General features: G+C 40.5%; 1 protein-coding gene across 8 annotated transcripts in view; it reads left to right on the top strand.

Annotated features, from left to right (window-relative positions):
• The first annotated feature begins 791 nt into the window (after positions 1-791).
• The window catches only part of ABCB4 (ATP binding cassette subfamily B member 4), an 85,954-nt gene continuing 64,362 nt past the window's right edge, over positions 792-22,383 (top strand). For 2 of the 8 annotated variants that reach the window (XM_016957669.4, XM_063814648.1), the window contains exons 1-5: positions 1,028-1,135; positions 1,298-1,383; positions 4,118-4,172; positions 13,887-14,037; positions 22,158-22,215. Coding sequence is in view for 4 of the 8 variants with exons in the window: in XM_016957668.4 (XP_016813157.4) it covers positions 1,304-1,383; positions 4,118-4,172; positions 13,887-14,037; positions 22,158-22,215 (344 nt within the window). In the remaining 4 variants the exon portion in view is untranslated. Of the gene's footprint in view, positions 999-1,027; positions 1,136-1,297; positions 1,384-4,117; positions 4,173-13,886; positions 14,038-22,157; positions 22,216-22,383 lie in introns of those variants that run through there. The other 6 variants (XM_001160982.8, XM_024357900.3, XM_016957668.4 and 3 more) reach the window with 5 other exon arrangements.

Below are 22,383 nucleotides of genomic sequence, written 5' to 3'. Positions count from 1 at the left end.
TTAATTCACTTATCCTCAACTCATTTATTCCTCGCAATAACCTGATAAGGGAGATGTTTTTATCCTCATTTTACATATAAGGAAACAGGCCTAGAGAAATGAGCACAGTGTCCAAAGTCACATAGTTAATAAGATGTGAAGCTCTGAGTTTGAAAGTCTCTGGTTTCAAAGCCATGAAACTTATGGCTCGCCGTTTTAGACACTTCCTTTTGGGAAGAGTGTGGAGGAATTAATCAGAAAGAAGAAAGTCATACTCAAATAGGTGGTAGGAGTAGAGACAATTCAATACAGACAGAAGTCTCAGATGAGAGCAGTGAGCCAGGGCACTGGACTGGGACTCAGGAGGTCTCCCCTAGACTCTGGTTCCACCGATGCAGCCTCAGGCAAGACTTCACCTCTCTGGGCATCCGTTTCTTCATATGTTAAACATACGGGGTTTTAATTAGATGATCGCTGAAGACCCCTCTAGCCCTAAAGCTCTGTGTCTCTTAAGAGCTAAGAGGGCACCAACAGCGTTCCTCCTCCCCAAGGAGCATAATGTGATGGTTCCTGCCGGCCCTGGCTGACTCTCGCCGTCCTTGGAGATAACTGGGTTCAGTGCCACCTGGACCAGAACTGGGGATGCGGAAGCAAGAGGCGAGTCTATTGCTCTCTCTCGGTCCTGGGCCGCCCTGTGATTGTTGGGCGTCCGGAAACTGTCTCCCCTATGGGTTTAAAAACAAAACTGAGCGCCCAGGGGGTGTGACAGTCATCTGCAGGGGCTTGGGTGGCCCATCAGGCGAGGCTTTCTCGGCACCCGAGGCTCCAGGCTGATCTCGGTCTTATCCTGCGACCGGGCTGGTTCTGGCGGGTCGCCAGGGTGGGCGGCGGCCCCAGTCGGGCGCCCCGGCGGCAAGAGCGGCAGGCTGGGCCCCTGGCCCGCGCCTAGCCTGAGGAGAGAGCTGGGCGGGCGGCGGGAGCTGCTCTTGCGGGCCGCGGCCCTCGCCCTGGCTGCAACGGTAGGCGTTTCCCGGGCCGGACGCGCGTGGGGGGCGGGGGCGGGGGCGGGGGCGAGGCCGCGGCGAGCAAAGTCCAGGCCCCTCTTCTGCAGCGCCCGCGCGTCCAGAGGCCCTGCCAGACACGCGCGAGGTTCGAGGTGAGAGAGGTCCGGGCGCGTCTGGCCTCGAAGGGAGACCCGGGACGTGGGGCGCGGGGCGGGAGTGGCCGGACCTCCACCCAGTGCCCCCGGGCCCCGCGACTCGTGCGCCGGGCCGCCGGAGAGGGTGCACTTGGTTCTGAGGCTGTGGTTTCTCCTCAGGCTGAGATGGATCTTGAGGCGGCAAAGAACGGAACAGCCTGGCGCCCCACGAGCGCGGAGGGCGACTTTGAACTGGGCAACAGCAGGTACATCCCCAGCAGCCACTGGCTTTTCCGTTACACGCCAATCAGCAGGACCAAGTTCACCCTTGGAAAGAAGTTGTAAAAATCGGTTGATGCCTTTGAAGACCTTTGTTTTGGAGGCTTCTTTGAAGGGTCTTGCATCCGGTTCTGACATTGGAGCAAACGTGTTGTGTGGCCTCAAAGAATGTCACTGAGGCTCCTTTTGGAACAGATTCAGGAAGAAAAGGCTGTCTTGAAAAGTGCTCCCTTCCCTTTGTGCAGGGGGGATTCAATGAATATCTGCATTGTATAACATTCATTGTATTACGTAACTCTTGAAACTTTTACAAATGACTTTCATATACATCATCTGATTGTTCAGACTTAAAGGGTGTCAGACATCTGCTGTCGATGGCTGTGCTTTTTGAACAAGGGCAGTGAAGCAAAAACTCCCTCCCCTCCTGCCCATCCCCTGTTATGTCTCTTCCTCCTTGTCTTACCCCTCCCCCTTGTCTTACCCCTCCCCCTCCTCTCATCGCCAGGCTTATTTGTATTTCTCCTTTCTGGGAGGATAGGTGGGGAGGGGGAACTTCTGTACATCCGAATCAGTTTTGTTCAAGTGGTAGGGGGAAGCAGAGCTTCCTTTGCCTTCACGTCTTTCTCGGTTCCCCTGGCCCTTGTTAAACTCACTTCACAGGCTTTATGAGCGGGGCAGAAGTTCCCAGTCAATGGCGTGTGTCTTTGTTTCCTCTTTCACTGTGGGAATAGTGAATCATTTTCGCCTTTAGCCTGAAATAGTTTATGAGGCTATTACGGTCTCTGAGTTCATACCAGGCTACCCAGAAAAAATTGACCTGTGTCAAGTGATCACCCAGAGGGACAAATTTATCAGTTTCTGTAGTTTGTCCTCAAGCTGCTAGGGGCTTGATTAGCTAACTGAAAACATGCCTACCTGATGCTTAAACTGAAGCATTATTTTAGCCTGTTAATGTGGTTGTGCAGTAACCTTGCTGTATTTCTTCTAAGCACCATTGTATTTTTTCATAGAAAATTTAGTTTTGCCATGTAGAATTGAAAAAGTGATAGATGGTGTTACTTCCAACGGAAGTACTTATACACGCAATAGAAAAATATGGTTTTCATCAGCTGGCTGTTTAGGCAGGGATTGACTGTGAGTCTATTAATAGATGGCATTTTCATGAAGAAGTCTATTTATGTATTGCACTGGCTTAACATTTGATGCGTGTGCAAAGGAGCTATTCCTACAAAAGGTGTAGTAACACTTCAGAACCCAGGAAAGTCCTCAGAGGGGAAGCCCACAGCTTCTGCTGGAAAGAAGAAAGCAGCTCAAAAGAGAAATACAGAAAGTTAACAATAAGTTAAGACCACATGATTATGAAATCAAATGTAGTGAAACTAATTTTTATAAAAGCAGACCAAAGATAATATATTTAAAGGAAGTTAAGCCTGCTTCAATCAAGTTAGTTATATTCTTGTTCTAATTATGTTGCTATTGCCCATGGCACATTCTTTTGAACATATTTAGTGGCAGATGTTTGTCCAGTGATTTTAGTCAATACTTTACATAATTTGGAATCATCTTATGAGTAAAACTTTATCATTTACCTGGATAAATGCATCATATATATGTAAAAATCATCATATATATAAAAATCATCATACACACACACACACACACACACACACTCCCTCATAGAGTTTATATTATAGTACGGAGGACAGACATAAATAATGCACATACTAAATAAGTAAACCACAGCCAATGTTAGAAGGTAATTAATGCCGTGGAAAAAAGCATTAATCCAGGTTAAGGGGATCAGGAGTACAAAAGGGGAGTACTTTGTAATTTTAAGTAGGGTCGTTAGGGTAGATCTTATTTTAAAGGTAATATTTGAGCAAAGACTTGAAAGAAATGAGAGGAGACCGCTGTGTGGGTATCTAAGGGGAGAGCATTCCTGGAAAAGGTAACTGGCAATGCAAAGACCCTGAGTCAGGTACATGTTTGGTGAGTTCATGGAACAGCAGAGAGTCCAGGCTGGTTGGAGCAGAGTAAGCAGGTTTGGGAGTAGGGATGTGGTCAGAGAGGAAATAAGCAAACAGATCGTGTAGGACCTCAGAGGTTAATGCAAGGATTTTGGCTTTTATTGTAAGAAAAAGGAAAGCCATTGTAGGTTTTTGAGCAAAGAAGTAGTGTATGGCTTGGCATTTTGAAATAATTACTCTGACTGCTAGTTGAAGATAGACTGAAGCGGCATAGGTGGAAGTGGAGAGACTAGGCAGGAGGCTGCCCTACTGGTGACAGCAATGAAACTGGTGATAAGTGGTTAAATTCTAGATGTACTTTGAATGTATCACCAACAAGATTGCCTGACACCACTCTCCACAATCCTTCAGAAGAATAGACATTCCTAATTTTAAATCATGATTTTTTTTAATTTTAGAAAACAAATAACTTAATTGACTTAGCGACACTGTTAACATACTTATCTTTCCTGTGTATGTGAGCTCTGTAAGGCAGGCGACCATTTCTTATGTATCCATGTATCTTTGTAGTACCTTCGACAGTTACTTTTGTGCTTGCTATGTTTGTTGAACTGAATAATTTTGACATTTTGTGAACATCACTCTTATATTTGAAAATATAATAGTTGAATATTGTAACTAAACATATTTATGTTCAATTGATTGTAAAACATTTTGTAACAGTTTTAAATTGAAGCAATTCTATTTTTTACAGCAAACAAAAAAGGAAAAAAACGAAGACAGTGAAAATGATTGGAGTATTAACATTGGTAAGCTGTGAAATGTTAAATGTGAATAATCCTACCTTTTATTCAAATTTGAGGTATTGAATCAATTACCTTTAAAGCAAATACTTTAAGATTGTCTAGCTAGGCGAGCTGACTCATACTTGTAATCCCAGCACTTTGGGAGACTGAGGTGGGAGGGTTGCTTGAGCACAAGAGTTTGAGACCAGCCTGGACAACATAGTGAGATCTCATCTCTACAAAATAATAAAAATAAAAATCTTAAAAAATAGCATATGTCATGGCATGAACCTGTAGTCCCAGCTACTTGGGAGGCTGAGGCAGGAGGGTCTTAGGAGTCTGAGGCTGCAGTGAGTTATGATCACACCACTGCACTCCAGCCTGGGTGGCAGAGCAAGACCCTGTCTCAAAAACAACGACAACAAAAAACTGTCTGCAGGCAGCAATAAATTGTCCTTGCTGCACCTGTGCTGTCTAAGTTTGGCTTATTATAGTCAATGACCCACATTCTCAAGATGGATGAATTTTTAAAAAGTAGAGACAGGCTGGCGATGACACCGGACAGAGCAAACTGGTGTGCAAGGAAAGTGAAAATGGGAATTGTGTTAGTAGCACAATGCAAACTCAACAATTTCAGGAAAATGCATTTCTGCATTTGCTTCACAGACCCCCACCCCAAATTTAGCTTAAAATAAGCTTGCATTTCAAGAAAGTAATTGTTAAGTACATAAATTTTAATTTAAGGAATCTACATTCACATTTGGTTTCCAAAAAATTGGCTAAATAGGGGTAACTATTAGGGATTCTGATTATGCTTAAAACAGTTTTCGGTGCTTTTCTGTTGGTACAAGACAAGACAATATTTTTGGAAGAAGTCTCCTCATCTGGTTTTCATTTGAAATATGTCTTACAGAGGCAGCTCAAGAAAGCATTTGCCCATTTTTGGTAAATATGACGTGTTTCAAACTGTGACAGCCATTATTTGGTAGCAAAGAAGTTAGAATTAAGTGTCATGTCAGCTGAAATCCAACTTAGTAATTAAATGGATAAAAAGACACCAAAACATCCACACTCTCAAACACTGCTGCATACTTCTCATGTAACCAAAAGCCCCTATTCATTGTCTTCTCTCCTCTTTTTTTATTTGTTTAAAAAGCCTCAGTAAGGGCAATTTAAAAAAAAAATTAGCACTTTGGAGAATAAATTGTTTATCAAATGAAAGCTGGTTTTATTTATTTTTTTTTAGAAGTTTTTTTTTCTTTATTTTTTAAAATTTGTTTAAATTATACTTTAAGTTCTAGGGTACATGTGCATAACGTGCAGGTTTGTTACATATGTATACATGTGCCATGTTGGTGTGCTGCACCCATTAACTTGTCATTTACATTAGGTATATCTCCTAATGCTATCCCTCCCCCATCCCCCCACCCCACAATAGGCCCCGGTATGTGATGTTCCCTTTCCTGTGTCCAAGTGTTCTCATTGTTCAGTTCCCACCTGTGAGTGAGAACATGAGGTGTTTGGTTTTTTGTCCTTGTGATAGTTTGCTGAGGATGGTTTCCAGCTTCATCCATGTCCCTACAAAGGACATGAACTCATCATTTTTTATGGCTGCATAGTATTCCATGGTGTATATGTGCCACATTTTCTTAATCCAGTCTATCATTGTTGGACATTTGGGTTGGTTCCAAATCTTTGCTATTGTGAATAGTGCTGCAATAAACATACTTGTGCATGTGTCTGTATAGCAGCATGATTTATATTCCTTTGGGTATATACCCAGTAATGGGATGGCTGGGTCAAATGATATTTCTAGTTCTAGATCCTTGAGGAATCACCACACTGTCTTCCACAATGGTTGAACTAGTTTACAGTCCCACCAATAGTGTAAAAGTGTTCCTATTTCTCCACATCCTCTCTAGCACCTGTTGTTTCCTGACTTTTTAATGATTGCCATTCTAACTGGTGTGAGATGGTATCTCATTGTGGTTTTGATTTGCATTTCTCTGATGGCCAGTGATGATGAGCATTTTTTCATGTGTCTATTGGCTGCATAAATGTCTTCTTTTGAGAAGTGTCTGTTCATATCCTTCACCCACTTGTTGGTGGGGTTGTTTATTTCTTGTAAATTTGTTTGAGTTCTTTGTAGATTCTGGATACTAGCCCTTTGTCAGATGAGTAGATTGCAAAAATTTTCTCCCATTCTGTAGGTTGCCAGTTCACTCTAATGATAGTTTCTTTTGCTGTGCAGAAGTTCTTTAGTTTAATTAGATCCCATTTTTGTCACTTTTGGCTTTTGTTGCCTTTGCTTTTGGTGTTTTAGACATGAACTCCTTGACCATGCCTATGTCCTGAATGGTATTGCCTAGGTTTTCTTCTAGGGTTTTTATGGTTTTAGGTCTAACATGTAAGTCTTTAATCCATCTTGAATTAATGTTTGTATAAGGTGTAAGGAAGGGATCCAGTTTCAGCTTTCTACATATGGCTAGCCAGTTTTCCCAGCCCCATTTGTTAAATAGGGAATCCTTTTCCCATTTCTTGTTTTTGTCAGGTTTGTCAAAGATCAGACAGTTGCAGATGTATGGTATTATTTCTGAGGGCTCTGTTCTGTTCCATTGGTCTATATCTCTGTTTTGGTACCAGTACCATGCTGTTTTGGTTACTGTAGCCTTGTAGTATAGTTTGAAGTCAGGTAGCATGATGCCTCCAGCTTTGTTCTTTTAGCTTAGGATTGACTTGCCAATGCAGGCTCTTTTTTGGTTCCATATTAACTTTAAAGTAGTTTTTTCCAATTCTGTGAAGAAAGTCATTGGTAGCTTGATGGGGATGGCATCGAATCTGTAAATTACTTTGGGCAGTATGGCCATTTTCACGATATTGATTCTTCCTATCCATGAGCATGGAATGTTCTTCCATTTGTTTGTGTCCTCTTTTATTTCATTGAGCAGTGGTTTGTAGTTCTCCTTAAAGAGGTCCTTCACATCCCTTGTAAGTTGGATTCCTAGGTATTTTATTCTCTTTGAAGCAATTGTGAATGGGAGTTCACTCATGATTTGGCTCTCTGTCTGTTATTGATGTATAAGAATGCTTGTGATTTTTGCACATTGATTTTGTATCCTGAGACTTTGCTGAAGTTGCTTATCAGCTTAAGGAGGTTTTGGGCTGAGACAATGGGGTTTTCTAGATATACAGTCATGTCATCTGCAAACAGGGACAGTTTGACTTCCTCTTTTCCTAATTGAATACCCTTTCTTTCTTTCTCCTGCCTGATTGCCCTGGCCAGAACTTCCAACACTATGTTGAATAGGAGTGGTTAGAGAGGGCATCCTGTCTTTTGCCAATTTTCAAAGGGAATGCTTCCAATTTTTCCCGTTCAGTATGATATTGGCTATGGGTTTGTCATAAATAGCTCTTATTATGTTTAGATACCTCCCATCAATACGTAATTTATTGAGAGTTTTTAGCATGAAGGGCTGTTGAATTTTGTCAAAGGCCTTTTCTGCATCTATTGAGATAATAATGTGGTTTTTTTCTTTGGTTCTGTTTATATGCTGTATTACGTTTATTGATTTGTGTATGTTGAACCAGCCTTGCATCCCAGGGGTGAAGCCCACTTGATCATGGTGGATAAGCTTTTTGATGTGCTGCTGGATTCGGTTTGCCAGTATTTTATTTTATTTTGTTTTATTTATTTATTTATTTTTTGAGACGGAGTTGCGCTCTTTCGCCCAGGCCGGACTGTAGTGGCACTATCTGGGCTCACTGCAAGCTGCGCCTCCCGGGTTCACGCCATTCTCCTGCCTCAGCCTCTCGAGTAGCTGAGACTACAGGTGCCCACCACCACGCCCGGCTAGTTTTTGTATTTTTAGTAGAGACAGGGTTTCACCATGTTAGCCAGGATGGTCTTGATCTACTGACCTTGTGATCCGCCCGCCTCAGCCTCCCAAAATGGTGCGATTACAGGCATGAGCCACCACGCCCACGGTTTGCCAGTATTTTATTGAGGATTTTTGCATCGATGTTCGTCAGGGATATTGGTCTAAAATTCTCTTTTTTTGTTGTGACTCTGCCAGGCTTTGGTATCAGGATGATGCTGGCCTCATAAAATGAGTTAGGGAGGATTCCCTCTTTTTCTATTGATTGGAATAGTTTCAGAAGGAATGGTACCAGTTCCTCCTTGTACCTCTGGTAGAATTTGGCTGTGATTCTGTCTGGTCCTGGACTTTTTTTGGTTGGTAAGCTATTAATTATTGCCTCAATTTCAGAGCCCGTTATTGGTCTATTCAGAGATTCAACTTCTTCCTGGTTTAGTCTTGGGAGGGTGTATGTGTTGAGGAATTTATCCATTTCTTCTAGATTTTCTAGTTTATTTATGTAGGGGTGTTTATAGTATTCTCTGATGGTAGTTTGTATTTCTGTGATATCGGTGGTGATATCCCCTTTATCATTTTTTATTGCGTGTATTTGATTCTTCTCTCTTTTCTTCTTTATTGGTTTTGCTAGCAGTCAATCAATTTTGTTGATCTTTTCAAAAAACCAGCTCCTGGATTCATTGACTTTTTGAAGGGTTTTTTGTGTCTCTATCTACTTCAGTTCTGCTCTGATCTTAGTTATTTCTTGCCTTCTGCTAGCTTTTGAATGTGTTTGCTCATGCTTCTCTAGTTCTTTTAATTGTGATGTTAGGGTGTCAATTTTACACCTTTCCTGCTTTCTCTTGTGGGCATTTAGTGCTATAAATTTCCCTCTACCCACTGCTTTAAATGTGTCCCAGAGATTCTGGTATGTTGTGTCTTTGTTCTCGTTGGTTTCAAAGAACATCTTTATTTCTGCCTTCATTTCGTTATGTATCCAGTAGTTGTTCAGGAGCAGGTTGTTCAGTTTCCATGTAGTTGAGTGGTTTTGAGTGAGTTTCTTAATCCTCAGTTCTAGTTTGATTGCACTGTGGTCTGAGAGACAGTTTGTTATAATTTCTGTTCTTTTACATTTGCTGAGGAGAGCTTTACTTCCAACTATGTGGTCAATTTTGGAGTAAGTGCAGTGTGGTGCTGAGAAGAATGTATATTCTGTTGATTTGGGGTGGAGAGTTCTGTAGATGTCTCTTAGGTCCACTTGGTGCAGAGCTGAGTTCAATTCCTGGATATCCTTGTTAACATTCTGTCTCGTTGATCTGTCTAATGCTGACAGTGGGGTCTTAAAGTCTCCCATTATTATTGTGTGGGAGTCTCTTTGTAGGTATCTAAGGACTTGCTTTATGAATCTTGGTGCTCCTGTATTGGGTGCATATATATTTAGGATAGTTAGTTCTTCTTGTTGAATTGATCCCTTTACCATTATGTAATGGCCTTCTTTGTATCTTTTGATCTTTGTTGGTTTAAATTCTGTTTTATCAGAGACTAGGATTGCAATCCCTGCCTTTTTTTGTTCTCCATTTGCTTGGTAGATCTTCCTCCATCCCTTTCTTTTGAGCCTATGTGTGTCTCTGCACGTGAGATGGGTTTCCTGAATACAGCACACTGATGGGTCTTGACTCTTTATCCAGTTTGCCAGTATGTGTCTTTTAATTGGAGCATTTAGCCCATTTACATTTAAGGTTAATATAGTTATGTGTGGATTTGATCCTGTCATTATGATTTTAGCTGGTTATTTTGCTCATTAGTTGATGCAGTTTCTTCCTAGCCTTGATGGTCTTTACAATTTGGTATGTTTTTGCAGTGACTGGTACTGGCTGTTCCTTTCCACGTTTAGTGCTTCCTTCAGGACCTCTTTTAGGGCAGGCCTGGTGGTAACAAAATCTCTCAGCATTTGCTTGTCTGTAAAGTATTTTATTTCTCCTTCACTTATGAAGCTTAGTTTGGCTGGATGTGAAATTCTGGGTTGAAAATTCTTTTCTTTAAGAATGTTGAATATTGGCCCCCACTCTCTTCTGGCTTGTAGAGTTTCTGCCGAGAGATCAGCTGTTAGTCTGATGGGCTTCCCTTTGTGGGTAACCTGACCTTTCTCTCTGCATGCTCTTAACATTTTTTCCTTCATTTCAACTTTGGCGAATCTGACAATTATATTTCTTGGAGTTGCTGTTCTCGAGGAGTATCTTTGTGGTGTTCTCTGTATTTCCTGAATTTGAATGTTGGCCTGCCTTGCTAGATTGGGGAAGTTCTCCTGGATAATATCCTGCAGAATGTTTTCCAACTTGGTTCCATTAATCCTGTCACTTTCAGGTACACCAATCACACATAGATTTGGTCTTTTCACATAGTCCCATATTTCTTGGAGGCTTTGTTCATTTCTTTTTATTCTTTTTTCTCTAAACTCCTCTTCTTGTTTCATTTCATTCATTTAATCTTCAATCACTGATACCCTTTCTTCCAGTTGATCGAATTGGCTACTGAAGCTTGTGCTTTCATCACGTAGTTCTTGTGCCATGGTTTTCAGCTCCATCAGGTCCTTTAAGGACTTCTCTGCATTGGTTATTCTAGTTAGCCATTCATCTATTCTTTTTTCTAGGTTTTTAACTTCTTTGCCATGAGTTCGAACTTCCGTCTTTAGCTCAGAGAAGTTTGATCATCTGTAGCCTTCTTCTCTCAACTCATCAAAGTCATTCTCCGTCCTGCTTTGTTCCATTGCTGGTGAGGAGCTGCATTCCTTTGGAGGAGGAGAGGCGCTCTGATTTTTAGAATTTTCAGTTTTTCTGCTCTGTTTTTTCCCCATCTTTGTGGTTTTATCTACATTTGGTTTTTGATGATGGTGACGTACAGATGGGTTTTGGCATGGATGTCCTTTCTGTTTGTTAGTTTTCCTTCTAACAGTCAGGACCCTCAGCTGCAGGTCTGTTGGAGTTTGCTGGAGGTCCACTCCAGACCCTGTTTTCCTGGGTATCAGCAGCGGAGGCTGCAGAACAGCGAATATTGATGAACAGCGAATGTTGCTGCCTGATTGTTCCTCTGGAAGTTTCGTCTCAGAGGGCTGCCCGGCCATGTGAGGTGTCAGTCTGCCCCTACTGGGTGGTGCCTCCCAGTTAGGCTACTCGGGGGTCAGGGACCCACTTGAGAAGGCAGTCTGTCCATTCTCAGATCTCAAATGCTGTGCTGGGAGAACCACTACTCTCTTCAAACCTGTCAGACAGGGACATTTAAGTCTGCAGAGGTTTCTGCTGCCTTTTGTTCAGCTATGCCCTACCCCTAGAGGCAGAGTCTACAGAGGCAGGCAGGTCTCCTTGAGCTGTGGTGGGCTCCACCCAGTTCCTGGCCGCTTTGTTTACCTACTCAAGAGCTTCCTGGCCGCTTTGTTTACCTACTCAAGCCTCAGCTATGGAGGGCACCCTTCCCCCAGCCTCGCTGCCACCTTGCAGATTGATTTCAGACTGCTGTGCTAGCAATGAGCGAGGCTTCGTGGGTGTGGGACCCTCTGAGCCAGGCGTGGGATGTAATCTCCTGATGTGCCGTTTGCTAAGACCATTGGAAAAGCGCAGTATTAGGGTGAGAGTGACCCGATTTTCCAGGTGCCGTCTGTCACAGCTTTGCTTGGCTAGGAAAGGGAATTCCCTGACCTCTTGTGCTTCCCGGGTGAGGGGATGCTTCCCCCTGCTTTGGCTCATGCTCGGTGCGCTGCACCTACTGTCCTGCACCCACTGTCCGACAAGCCGCAGTGAGATGAACCTGGTACCTCAGTAGGAAATGCAGAAATCACCTGTTATCTGTGTCACTTGCACTGGGAGCTGTAGACTGGAGCTGTTCCTAATCAGCTATCTTGGAACCGCCTCTGAAAGCTGGTTTTAATGCATAGGTTTTAAATCTGCCTCCTACAGAAAATACAATCCTACAAACCTTAATGTAGGAACAGAAATTTTCATTTGAATTTAGAAGTTTTAGCTTAAGTTAAACTTAAATTTAATCTTTATTTTCACCTCTTACTAGATATCTTAATAGATATTTTTTGTCCTGAAAGAGGTTGAGGATAAAACTGTGCTCTAATAGGAGTTAGAAATATATTATTTTCTGGAAAATCACTGAAAACAAACCTAGGTTTACTTAGGATGTTGCTGTGAAATTCACCTCGTTTTAAATTTATGCTTAGAGGCTGTAAAATTGTATTCAATTAATATGAAAACATTTAAAATGCTTTTTAATGTTAACAACCTGACCCTGTGCTTTTAACTATAGCTGACAGACTCAAGTGTTCTGTTTTCCTTTTCCCAGAACCACTAAAAATGAACCTTTGGGACCCTGGTCCCTTTGTGACAATTTTAGGGACCCAGCTCCATTGGCTCTTGACTTTAGCTGCTCCCATTGTTTTATCCAAGCTCTGCCTGGTTTCTGACCCTTTGTCTCTTTTTGTTCTCTTGCTTGCCCTGTGTGTTTGATGATGGAGTTTGTCCCTGTCCCTGAAACCTTGCCTGAACTCCTGGAAATCTTTGAGAATGGTGTACACACATATCCACTTTCCACCATGTGCCTCTAACCTCAGCCTCACCCGGGTTATTGACCCAGTCTGACCTAGCTTCAGCCCTCAAAGGCTCCACTGTGCCAAGCCTGGCTCATCACCCTCTCTCCCAATAACTGTTCCTTGTCCCCAAAAGGGGCTGAGGTGGGGGGAATGGGCAGAATAAAGCATTTTAAAAGAGAGGAGAGAAAAAAAAGATAGGAAGCTATAGAAATGGAAATGTAAGAGGAGGAAAATGTAGTCTAGAAGGCAGAGGAGGAAAGAAGAACAAAGAGAAAGAGAGCCATAAATGGGTCAATCAAAAACAGAAAGAAAAGGTGAGAAATGGAAGAGGACTAATAAGACAGTAACAAAGTCCTTTGAAGTGTTAGAACACTGATCTGCTGGTTAGTTCTTGAGGGTTGTGCACTTCACTGTGACAACTGGTATCACCCTTCCCCTCTGTAGGTAGTACTGTGTCCAAGATTCTTGGTGTGGCCCACTAGCGCAGGCCTTCTATCTCTCTCCAACATCCTCTCCCACACTTTGTACTGTGCCCTTCAGGAATTCCACTGCCAGGGGTTACTTAAGCATTCCATGTAGTTTCTAGTTACCTTCTTATTCTAAGCCTAAATTCTTCCTACTTCTTCTACACTCGCCGATTCTTCTCCAGCGAACTCCCTCTTACCCTTCAAGGTTCTGCATACTTGGCAGGTGACACTGGTGAAAACTAAATTTTTAAAAAAGGTTCTGCATAAGGATCTCCATAGGCAAGACTTCCGTAAGGTGCATATATAGACACACTGTAATGTTTATTGTGCTTCACTACTGAGTTGCCTTTTTAAAGCTAACTTAAACCTTCTAAAGGGATCTTATCTCAAAACTCAGAGCATCTATTTTCCTCTATTTTAAATTCTCCCTCTGAAATATTCTGAATGCTTTTTTAAAGGATGTGGTGTGTGTGTGTGTGTGTGTGTGTGTGTGTTTAAACTTAATGTCTTTCCCTAGCCGTTCTTTATTACCACAGGAGCTCTGGGAGATCAAATAATATTTCTTAAACCTTTATCCCTTTTGATTGTATAGTAATTATTTATTCAAATCAGATACCAATTAAACATAATTAGATTGATTTCTTCACAGAATACAAAATAAACAGAATCATGAAATTAAGCTGTTAATGATTTGAAGGCCTCCTTTTCTAAGACATTCATTTACAACTCTTAAAAAAGTACTGACTTTAAATAAAAATCCAAAGAATATATAATTATGGAAGAGGAGAAATTCCATTCCACAGCTAAGTATTATTTTATTTCCTTTTTTTAGTTTCGATACTCCGATTGGCAGGATAAATTGTTTATGTCGCTGGGTACCATCATGGCCATAGCTCACGGATCAGGTCTCCCCCTCATGATGATAGTATTTGGAGAGATGACTGACAAATTTGTTGATACTGCAGGAAACTTCTCCTTTCCAGGTAAGCATTTCTTTACCTTTTAAAAAAATCCATAGCATTTCTTTAACTGGGTAAAAATTTGGGAGTTGATTTTGCTATTCATTACCATCTTATTTAATGATTTGGATATCTGGTTGACTCCAGATATCATAGAAGGAGTTGTAAAATTCTCAGAAAATTGTTCAAATACTCATTTAAATTTAAAGAAATACGTGTATTGTTGTTTGACTTTTAATACAGGTGAAGGAAATACACAGGAAGCTTCTAAATGAAGTAAGGAAGTCACTGTACTTGAGAACAGTGGAAATGTAATGAGAGTATCTCTATGCAGTATCCATCCCATTAGTAATTGCTGATGAGTTTCAAAGCACATCAGTTAAACATGGCAGTACTTCTTAGCTGTGTTTAGCTTGTAGATCTGTTTCTGGGTTTTCTTTTCTTCTCTCCCCTTCACCTTAAAAAAAATTATACCCATTTTCTGTCTCTAATTTTGGATCAACTAGATTGACTGGAACTTGAGATGGCATTTCACTAAAGAGTGAATGGATTCAATACATCCCTTGGAATTCACCCAAAGGACTATGATTACTGAAGAGCCAAAAGTGTCCCATAAGTTAATGTTATCAATACGAGAGGCCCTGACAATAGCATTAGAGTGGGGCTCCAATAGACATGGTTATTTTCATAGTAACGAAATTCAACATAGAAAGGAAAATTTTCATGCTTTCTACCAAGCCTGAAGCCTCTTTTCTCTAAGAGACCTTGTGGGCACTGGGCTGGAGAAGACTGAGTGAAGCTTTACTGTTGCACAGATGGTAGAATATTTTCAAAACACTGGTAAAGGAAAGGCAGCTTTCTTAGCAAAGATATGTAAGAAAAATTACTCTATCATTTAGACAGCATTGAATAAGAATTTACAGTGTTCACTGACTGAGAACTACATATTTAGTTACTATTGTAGGCCTTACGTGTAATTTCCTAAGAGAATAGGATTGTTTAATTAATACAGCAGAATATGTTTACATAAATATTGATATAATATTAATGCCTTTTAAAAATCCAGTAAAAGCATCCTTTGAATATTTAAAGCAAACTCCTATAAAAGTTTATTTATTTATTCTCAAGAAATATAGTTTCTGAAAAAAAACTCTTTATAATAAAAATAACAATAATGGTGATTTTTCATTGTGCTTACTATGTGCTAGGTCCTATGCTGAGCACTTTACATACATTATTCCACTTTACCCTCACAAGAACAATACTACACAGTAGGTAATGTTATCTTCTGTGATAGATGACAAAACCAAGGCTTGGAGAGGGCAAATAACTTTTCCATAGTTACACTGCTGGTCTTTCTGCCATCCAAACCATGCTTATTATCATATATAGTATAGTGTCAATATAGATGATTCAGAAAAAAAAGTGCTTGGGAAAGTTTTAAATGGATTGCTTATTTGTGACTAGTGACCATAACTTTAACATAAACATTGTGAAGTTGTGGTAGGACAGATAGTTTAAAAAGTCTTTAAAGAGGCTGGGTGTCGGTGGTTCACACCTGTAATCCCAGCACTTTGGGAGGCAATTAAGTTTTGAGTTTGGGAGTTCGAGACCAGCCTGACCATTGTGGAGAAACCCCATCTCTACTAAAAATACAAAATTAGCCAGGCATGGTGGCTCATGCCTGTAATCCCAGCTACTCTGGAGGCTGAGGCAGAGGAATCGCTTGAACCCAGGGGGCGGAGGTTGCCATTGCACTACAGCCTGGGCAACAAGAGCAAAACTCCGTCTCAAGAAAAAAAAAGTCTTTAAAGAAATGGGAGAGGTAGGAATTTTCTATTGTCTATTTGTTTTCCTAGAAAATCTACAGATCTACAACATATTAATTTTGTATACATATAGAGCAGGATGATGCCCATATTAAGACACCTCAGTTAAAAATCTATTTCTTATGGAATACTACACACCTATAAATAATACGAAATCACCAGCTACTTGGGAAGCTGAGGCTGGAGAGTTGCTTGAACCCAGGAGGTGGAGGTTGTAGTGAGCCGAGATGGCGCCACTGCACTCCAGCCTGGGCGACAGTGCAAGACCTTGTCTCAAAATAAATAAATATATACAAAATTGTGTCCTTTCCAGCAACATGGATACAGCTGGAGGCAATTATCCTAAGCAAATTAACACAAGAATAGAAAACCAAATACTGCATATTCTCACTTATAAGTGGGAGCTAAGCATTGGGTAACACATTGACATAAAGATGAGAACAATAGACACTGAGATCTACTAGAGAGGGGAGGGAGGGCAGCAAGTGTTGAAAAACCAAATACTAGGTATTATGCTCACTACCTGGGTGACAGGATCATTCATGTCCCAAACCTCAGCATCACACAGTATCCCCATGTAACAGAACTGCACATATACCCCCTGAATCTAAAATAAAAATTGAAATTATTTTAAAAAGAAAAGAAAAAAGAAATGCAGACTCCCAGGCCACATCCTGGACCCACTGAATTAGCAATGGTATTTTAGCAAGACATTTCCTTCCCCACAGTGAATCAGAGATGCATTTATGCACATTAATGCTCAAGGGTCTATTAAATGGTCTGACCTTCCAGATGCGGAGCTGGGTTTCTCACCCATCCCTTTAGTAGCAGGACAATGACTGTATAGGAACTTACACCAGCTGCCTTTGATTTCCATCTTATTTCATCTGGAAAAAAAAAATCAAAGAAACTACAAAGACGTTTCTCCAACTCCTGAATTGTCAGCACCATATCTCCACTGCCCCTACTTTGAAATTATCTTTGGGTTTCACATTTCCTGATCTTCAAACCATAAAGCACCATTTATTAGAGCACCAATGGAATATTTTTGTGGAATAAGACCCAACTTTATCTGTGCATGTATGGTCTAGCACCTCTTTTCAAGTGTCGCAGATATTATCTCTTGGTGACTCACATTAGCCTTCCAGCGAAGCACTTATATGTCCATAAAATATCTGTGAAATAATGTAGAGAAACTGATGATTACTTCTAGGGAGAGAAAGTGAGTGGCTTTGAAAATGGGTGGGTGTGATGTCTCCCTGTATTCTCGCTTGTAACTGTTGACGTATACACCTTTACCAAGAAAAAATAAATTTAAAGTAAAAAAAAAATTTTAAATGGCTTCTACACAGGGTTAAAAAATCAGATTAACAGATGAATGGAAAAATAAGATATGGTAGATACATACAATGGAATATTATTCAGCCTTTTGAAGGGAAATAACTTCTGACATATGCTACGTCATAGATGAACCTTGAGGACATGACGCTAAATGAAATGAGCCACTCAAAAAAAGATAAATACTGTTCGATTCTACTTTTATGAGGTATCTAGAGTAAAATTCATAAGAACGCAAGTGGAATGGTGGTTAATAGGGGTTGTGGGGAGGAGCAGTGGGGAGCTGTTGTTTAATGGGCATAGAATTTCAATTTTGCAAGATGAAAAAGTTCTGGAGGTTGGCTGGACAACAGTGTGAATATACTTAACAGTACTGAACTGTACACTTAAAAATAGTTAACATGGTAAACTTTATGTAAGGTATTTTATCACAATTAAAATTTTTAAAGTCAGATTAAAGCAATGCAATTCACTTATCACACATCATTTCTCTTTTGGACCAATTTTATTAGTTCTGTTTTTGTTTTTACTAATACCAGAATAATTCCCAACTTTCTTATTTGGAGCAGTTGGCTTTTTTTTTTTTTTTAACTTGTGCCTAATTATGAAACTGAATGGCTTTAAGCTGGACATGGCAGAGAGGTGCCAAATTCAAGGTCTCTCTGGGGAATGGCACAAGCAAGTCACTTACAGAACTGTGATTGACACAGAGATAAACTCGCGAGAGTTGCCAACTTTGTTTTGGTAGCCTCCGAATTATAAACACTCCTGTTATGATGCTTGGTACCCTGTAGCCATGTTTCTCATTAGGCTTACTGGATGCTGTGGAATATTTAGAATGGAAAGTTCCTCAAATGTTATGAATTTCCAGCATCCACTCTTTGGTCGTTTGTAAAAATAATATTCTCATACCTCTTAGAAGACAATGAAATCTTTAAAGGATACTCACTCTAAATCCAGACTGCTTATTGATGTGTTGAGAGTTGTAGAGTTTAACAAAAATCATGGGGGTTGGGAACAGATAGAGTGAGGTACTTAGCTGAAGTTCCAGCTTATCTCATAGAGATGTTTACTTAGTCTATTCTTTAGAATTGTTGGATGCTTGGACAACCAGACTTAATAGGAGCCAAATGAGAAAGGCATGTTAGAAGAAAAAAAGGTTTATATTACAAGAGGGTCTGACAATGACTTATTGTGAGCAAAGCTCGTCCTTGTCAACAGAATAAAGCCACTCCATGACAGGGTTGTTCCCTCACAATGAGTCAGTTGTGCAGAAAGTATGCACACAACATTCTGCATCCAAAACATTAAGGACAGAGTTGGAGAAAACAGTTTTTCTGCAGAGTGTCAAGGACTTGATATCTTTTATGCTGTCTCTGTGACTATAATAGTCTAGAAAATTCTGCGGGGAAATAGCTGCACCCTGATTGTCCTTGCATTGCCTCTTGGTTGAGGGGAAAAATGCCATTTTGAGCCCCCAAGATATCTTCATAACTGTCCATAGTGCGTAGGGTGCCTGAACAAACACCAGCTCTTTATTTTATAATGAATAGTTATATGTGTTAAAAGAAGTCCTAGGCAACATTTAAAAATAACTAAAAGCATATAATTGGATTGTTTGTAACACAAAGAAAGGAGAGATGCTTGAGGTGATGGATACCTCTCGTTCTTCCCCTTTGAAAAAAAAAGAAGTCTTGGGCAGAATCAGGGAAGGCAGACATTGATTTACTTTGAGACTCAAAAGTGAAAATGAAGACTATGTTTCCCTATCTAATCCTTAATGTATACACTGCTTATTCAGACCCTTCACCCATAAGCTGTGTGACCATGAGCAAGTCTCTTAACCTCTATAATCCTTACTGTTCTCACCTTTGAGAGGTAAGCATCAATTTACTGATAGAATTAAGTGAGATGATTTGTGTAAAGTGTCTGGAACATAGTAAATGATCAATAAATATTGGGAGAAACTAGCTATAAGAACTTGGAAATGAAACAACCCACTCTGTCTCTTCATCTGTAAAATGGATAGGTTATATAGGTACTCTCTAAAATGAACAGGCAGCTTCAGGAGTTCCCCAGTTCCTTACTACGGGAGGCATTCAGGTGGACTGGGGTGTAAGTTCTCCATCCTGGCATATTAGAATCAACCAGGGTACGTTTTCTTTTTTGAGACAGGGTCTTGCTCTGTTGCCCAGGCTAGAGTGCAGTGAAGTGATCATAGCTCACTCCAGCCTTGAGCTCCTGGGCTCAAGTAATCCTCCTGCTTCAGTCTCCTGAGTAGCTGGGACTACAGGCACCTGCCACCATGCCCGGCCAACTTTTTGTAAAGGTGGATTTCACCACATTGCCCAGGCTGGTCTCAAACTCCTGGCCTCAAGTGATCCTCCCGCTTCAGCCTCCCAAAGTGCTGTAATTATAGGTGTGAGCCACCAGGCCTGGCAGGGGACACTTTATAAAAATGTGATGCTCTGGACTCAACCAGAGATTCTGGCTGCATTGGGCTTGAGTGGAGCCTGAACATCTGTAATTCTTAAGCTCCCCATGTAATTCTAATGCACAGACAACGTTAAGTACCACCAAGCCAAATGACCATGTAGATATCGTTTATGAGACTGAAGCAGAATAGGTAGCATCTGACAAGACCAGGAGTAGGCTCTTTTCAGATCTAGCAGGCCATGACTTTTCAGGCAACACACCAACATACATTTAGTTCACCTTTGTCCCAGGCAGCAGAAACTCTGAGTTTCCCCGGGGACTCTGGAGCTCCTCAGGTTACTAACCCAGCACTAGATTTCCATTCTTGGGACTCTGAGAAAGGAGCGGGTCCAATCTGGAACGCTCATAGATTCTTTCCTAGGAGGGAGAGTCAATTTGAGTTGGTATCTGTGTTAGTCCATTTTGTGTTGCTAGGAAGGAATACCTGAGACTGGGTAATTTATGAAGAAAATATGTTTATTTGGCTCATGGTTCAGCAGGCTGTAAAAGTATGGTACCCACATCTGTTTGGGGCTTCTGGCAAAGCCTCAGGAAGCTTTTACTCAGTGAGGGAAGGTGAATGGGGAGCAGATGTGTCACATGGAGAGAGAGGGAGCAGGAGGGAGAGGCCAGGCTCTCTTTAACAACCAGCTGTCACATGAACTGAGTGAGAACTCGCTCATTATCTCAGGGAGGGCACCAAGCCATTCATGTGGGATCTGTCCCCTTGACCCAAACACCTCCCATCAGGCCCCACCTCCAACACTGAGGATCACATTTCAACGTGAGATTTGGAGGGAACAAACATCCAAACCATATCAGTATCCTTATTGAGAGAATTTAAAAGTTTGAGGTAGGTGTTGAAAGACAGGAAAAACTTATTTAAGATTTCACCCAATTTTTCAGTTCAGGGAAATAAAAAAACCACAATGATTTTTACAAATGCCACAGCTTTAGAATAGCTTGCCTGCCTCTAGTTCCAAATACTCTTCCAATTTGCCCTATTTAAAACTTCAGGATGGAAATGAACACACAGAAATGAACTGATAAGATGAAAAGTAAAATAGGGTATGAATCTTCAAGGTTCTGATAGCTTATAAAGAGCTAGATTAATAATCAGAAATTTCACTGTGAACATCAGTAGAAATTATAATCCTGGGGAAAAGATGATGCTGCAGTTGGGGCCAGATGCCTGGTAACTGATCCTGACAGTAGTTTGAGTTTTAAATAAGTTTCGACCTTATCTTTCTTTGGAAAAAGATAAGGAGGATACACAGCACCACGAAAACATGACCCCTGGGCTATTTACACATGGCAAAGGAACCAAGAGACCAATTTCTCTCCTAGGACCATGGAAAATGAGAAATGTGTACCCTGATGTGTTTTCTCAACAATGCTGTGGTGATATTTTATCCTATTATTTTGTGAATGCAGTAGATGTAGGCTGTTTCTTATTTTTTCATTTGTGTTTTCTAAAAAGTAAAAATAAGTCATTGTCACATGAATAAATCAGTATAGTATAGTGTTATGAGCATAGGCCAAATTGCCTGGGCTGACTTTCAGCTCTGCCACTTACTAGCTGTATGACATTGAGTAAGTTACTTTATTTATCTGTGCCTCCATTTCCTATTCTATAAAATGGGGTTTGTAAAATAGTCTCACCTCATAAGATAATTAAATGAATTAACACACCTAAAGTATTCAGAGCAGTGCCTGGTATTTAATAAATGCTCAATAAATATTAGCTATTATTAAAACATGGAAATCAGGAAAGATACATTGACATTTTATCAAATTAGCTCAAATTAATAGACAATAGATTTCTTTCCAATTAATACTGCTTCAAAAATACTAGAATACAGCAGTGCTGGTAAACAAGAGGTGGAATGCAGGATGTTCACTAATTGCCAGTGATCACTGACATGCCTTTGAGCAACTAAGTTATCTTCCCTGTCTAGTTTTTCCTCCTTTGCGATGGATGTAACTTAGCCTTTCCCTTACTTATGTCATATGAGACATGTCAAGAAAAAACACACAGATATAAAAATAAAATTTATTGAAGTATCTATAAAGTGCTTTGAGCCACCAAAAAAAAAAAATGCCTCTTAAATCCTGTGTTTTCTATTTTAAATATTTCTTATTCCCTCCTCTGTCTTCTGTGTGTTTTGTGGCTTCCTTGTCTCTTCAGTGGCTCCTCTGTGCCTCCTTAGAAGGCTGCTTTGCTAAAGGCTGAGACCGCCAGGATGGGGGAAAGACCTGGGAGGGCTTATCTTCCCCTTTCTTGGCCCTTAATGTCCAGTACCTAAATCCTTGGGCTCTTTACTTGAGTAAAGTGAAAAGAATGCACTTAAGTGTGCAAAGAAAAATGTTTTTTAAAGAGAAACTTAACAATAGCATCTTCTAGCTTTCATACATTTAAATTATTAACAGATTTTTTTAAACCTGGCAATGCCTATTAATAGTTTGATCTTTTAACATGTTTTATTTTATTTTTTAATTTAGTGAACTTTTCCTTGTCGCGGCTAAATCCAGGCAAAATTCTGGAAGAAGAAATGACTAGGTAACTCATATATATGGTGTACTTTTTAAAAGTTTCATTTGAAGATAATTTGCAATTACAGAGTTATAAGAATATACAAATAACGTGTACTCTTTACCCAGATTCACCTATTGTTATCATTTTTGCTCCCAAATCCCAATTTAAAGTAAGATGCACACATCATGGCCC

Source organism: Pan troglodytes, chromosome 6 (genome assembly GCF_028858775.2).
Source record: "Pan troglodytes isolate AG18354 chromosome 6, NHGRI_mPanTro3-v2.0_pri, whole genome shotgun sequence".
Classification (NCBI taxonomy): Eukaryota; Metazoa; Chordata; class Mammalia; order Primates; family Hominidae; genus Pan; species Pan troglodytes.
The sequence above is the reverse complement of the archived record's forward strand: the minus strand, read 5'-3'. Positions and strand labels throughout refer to the sequence as shown.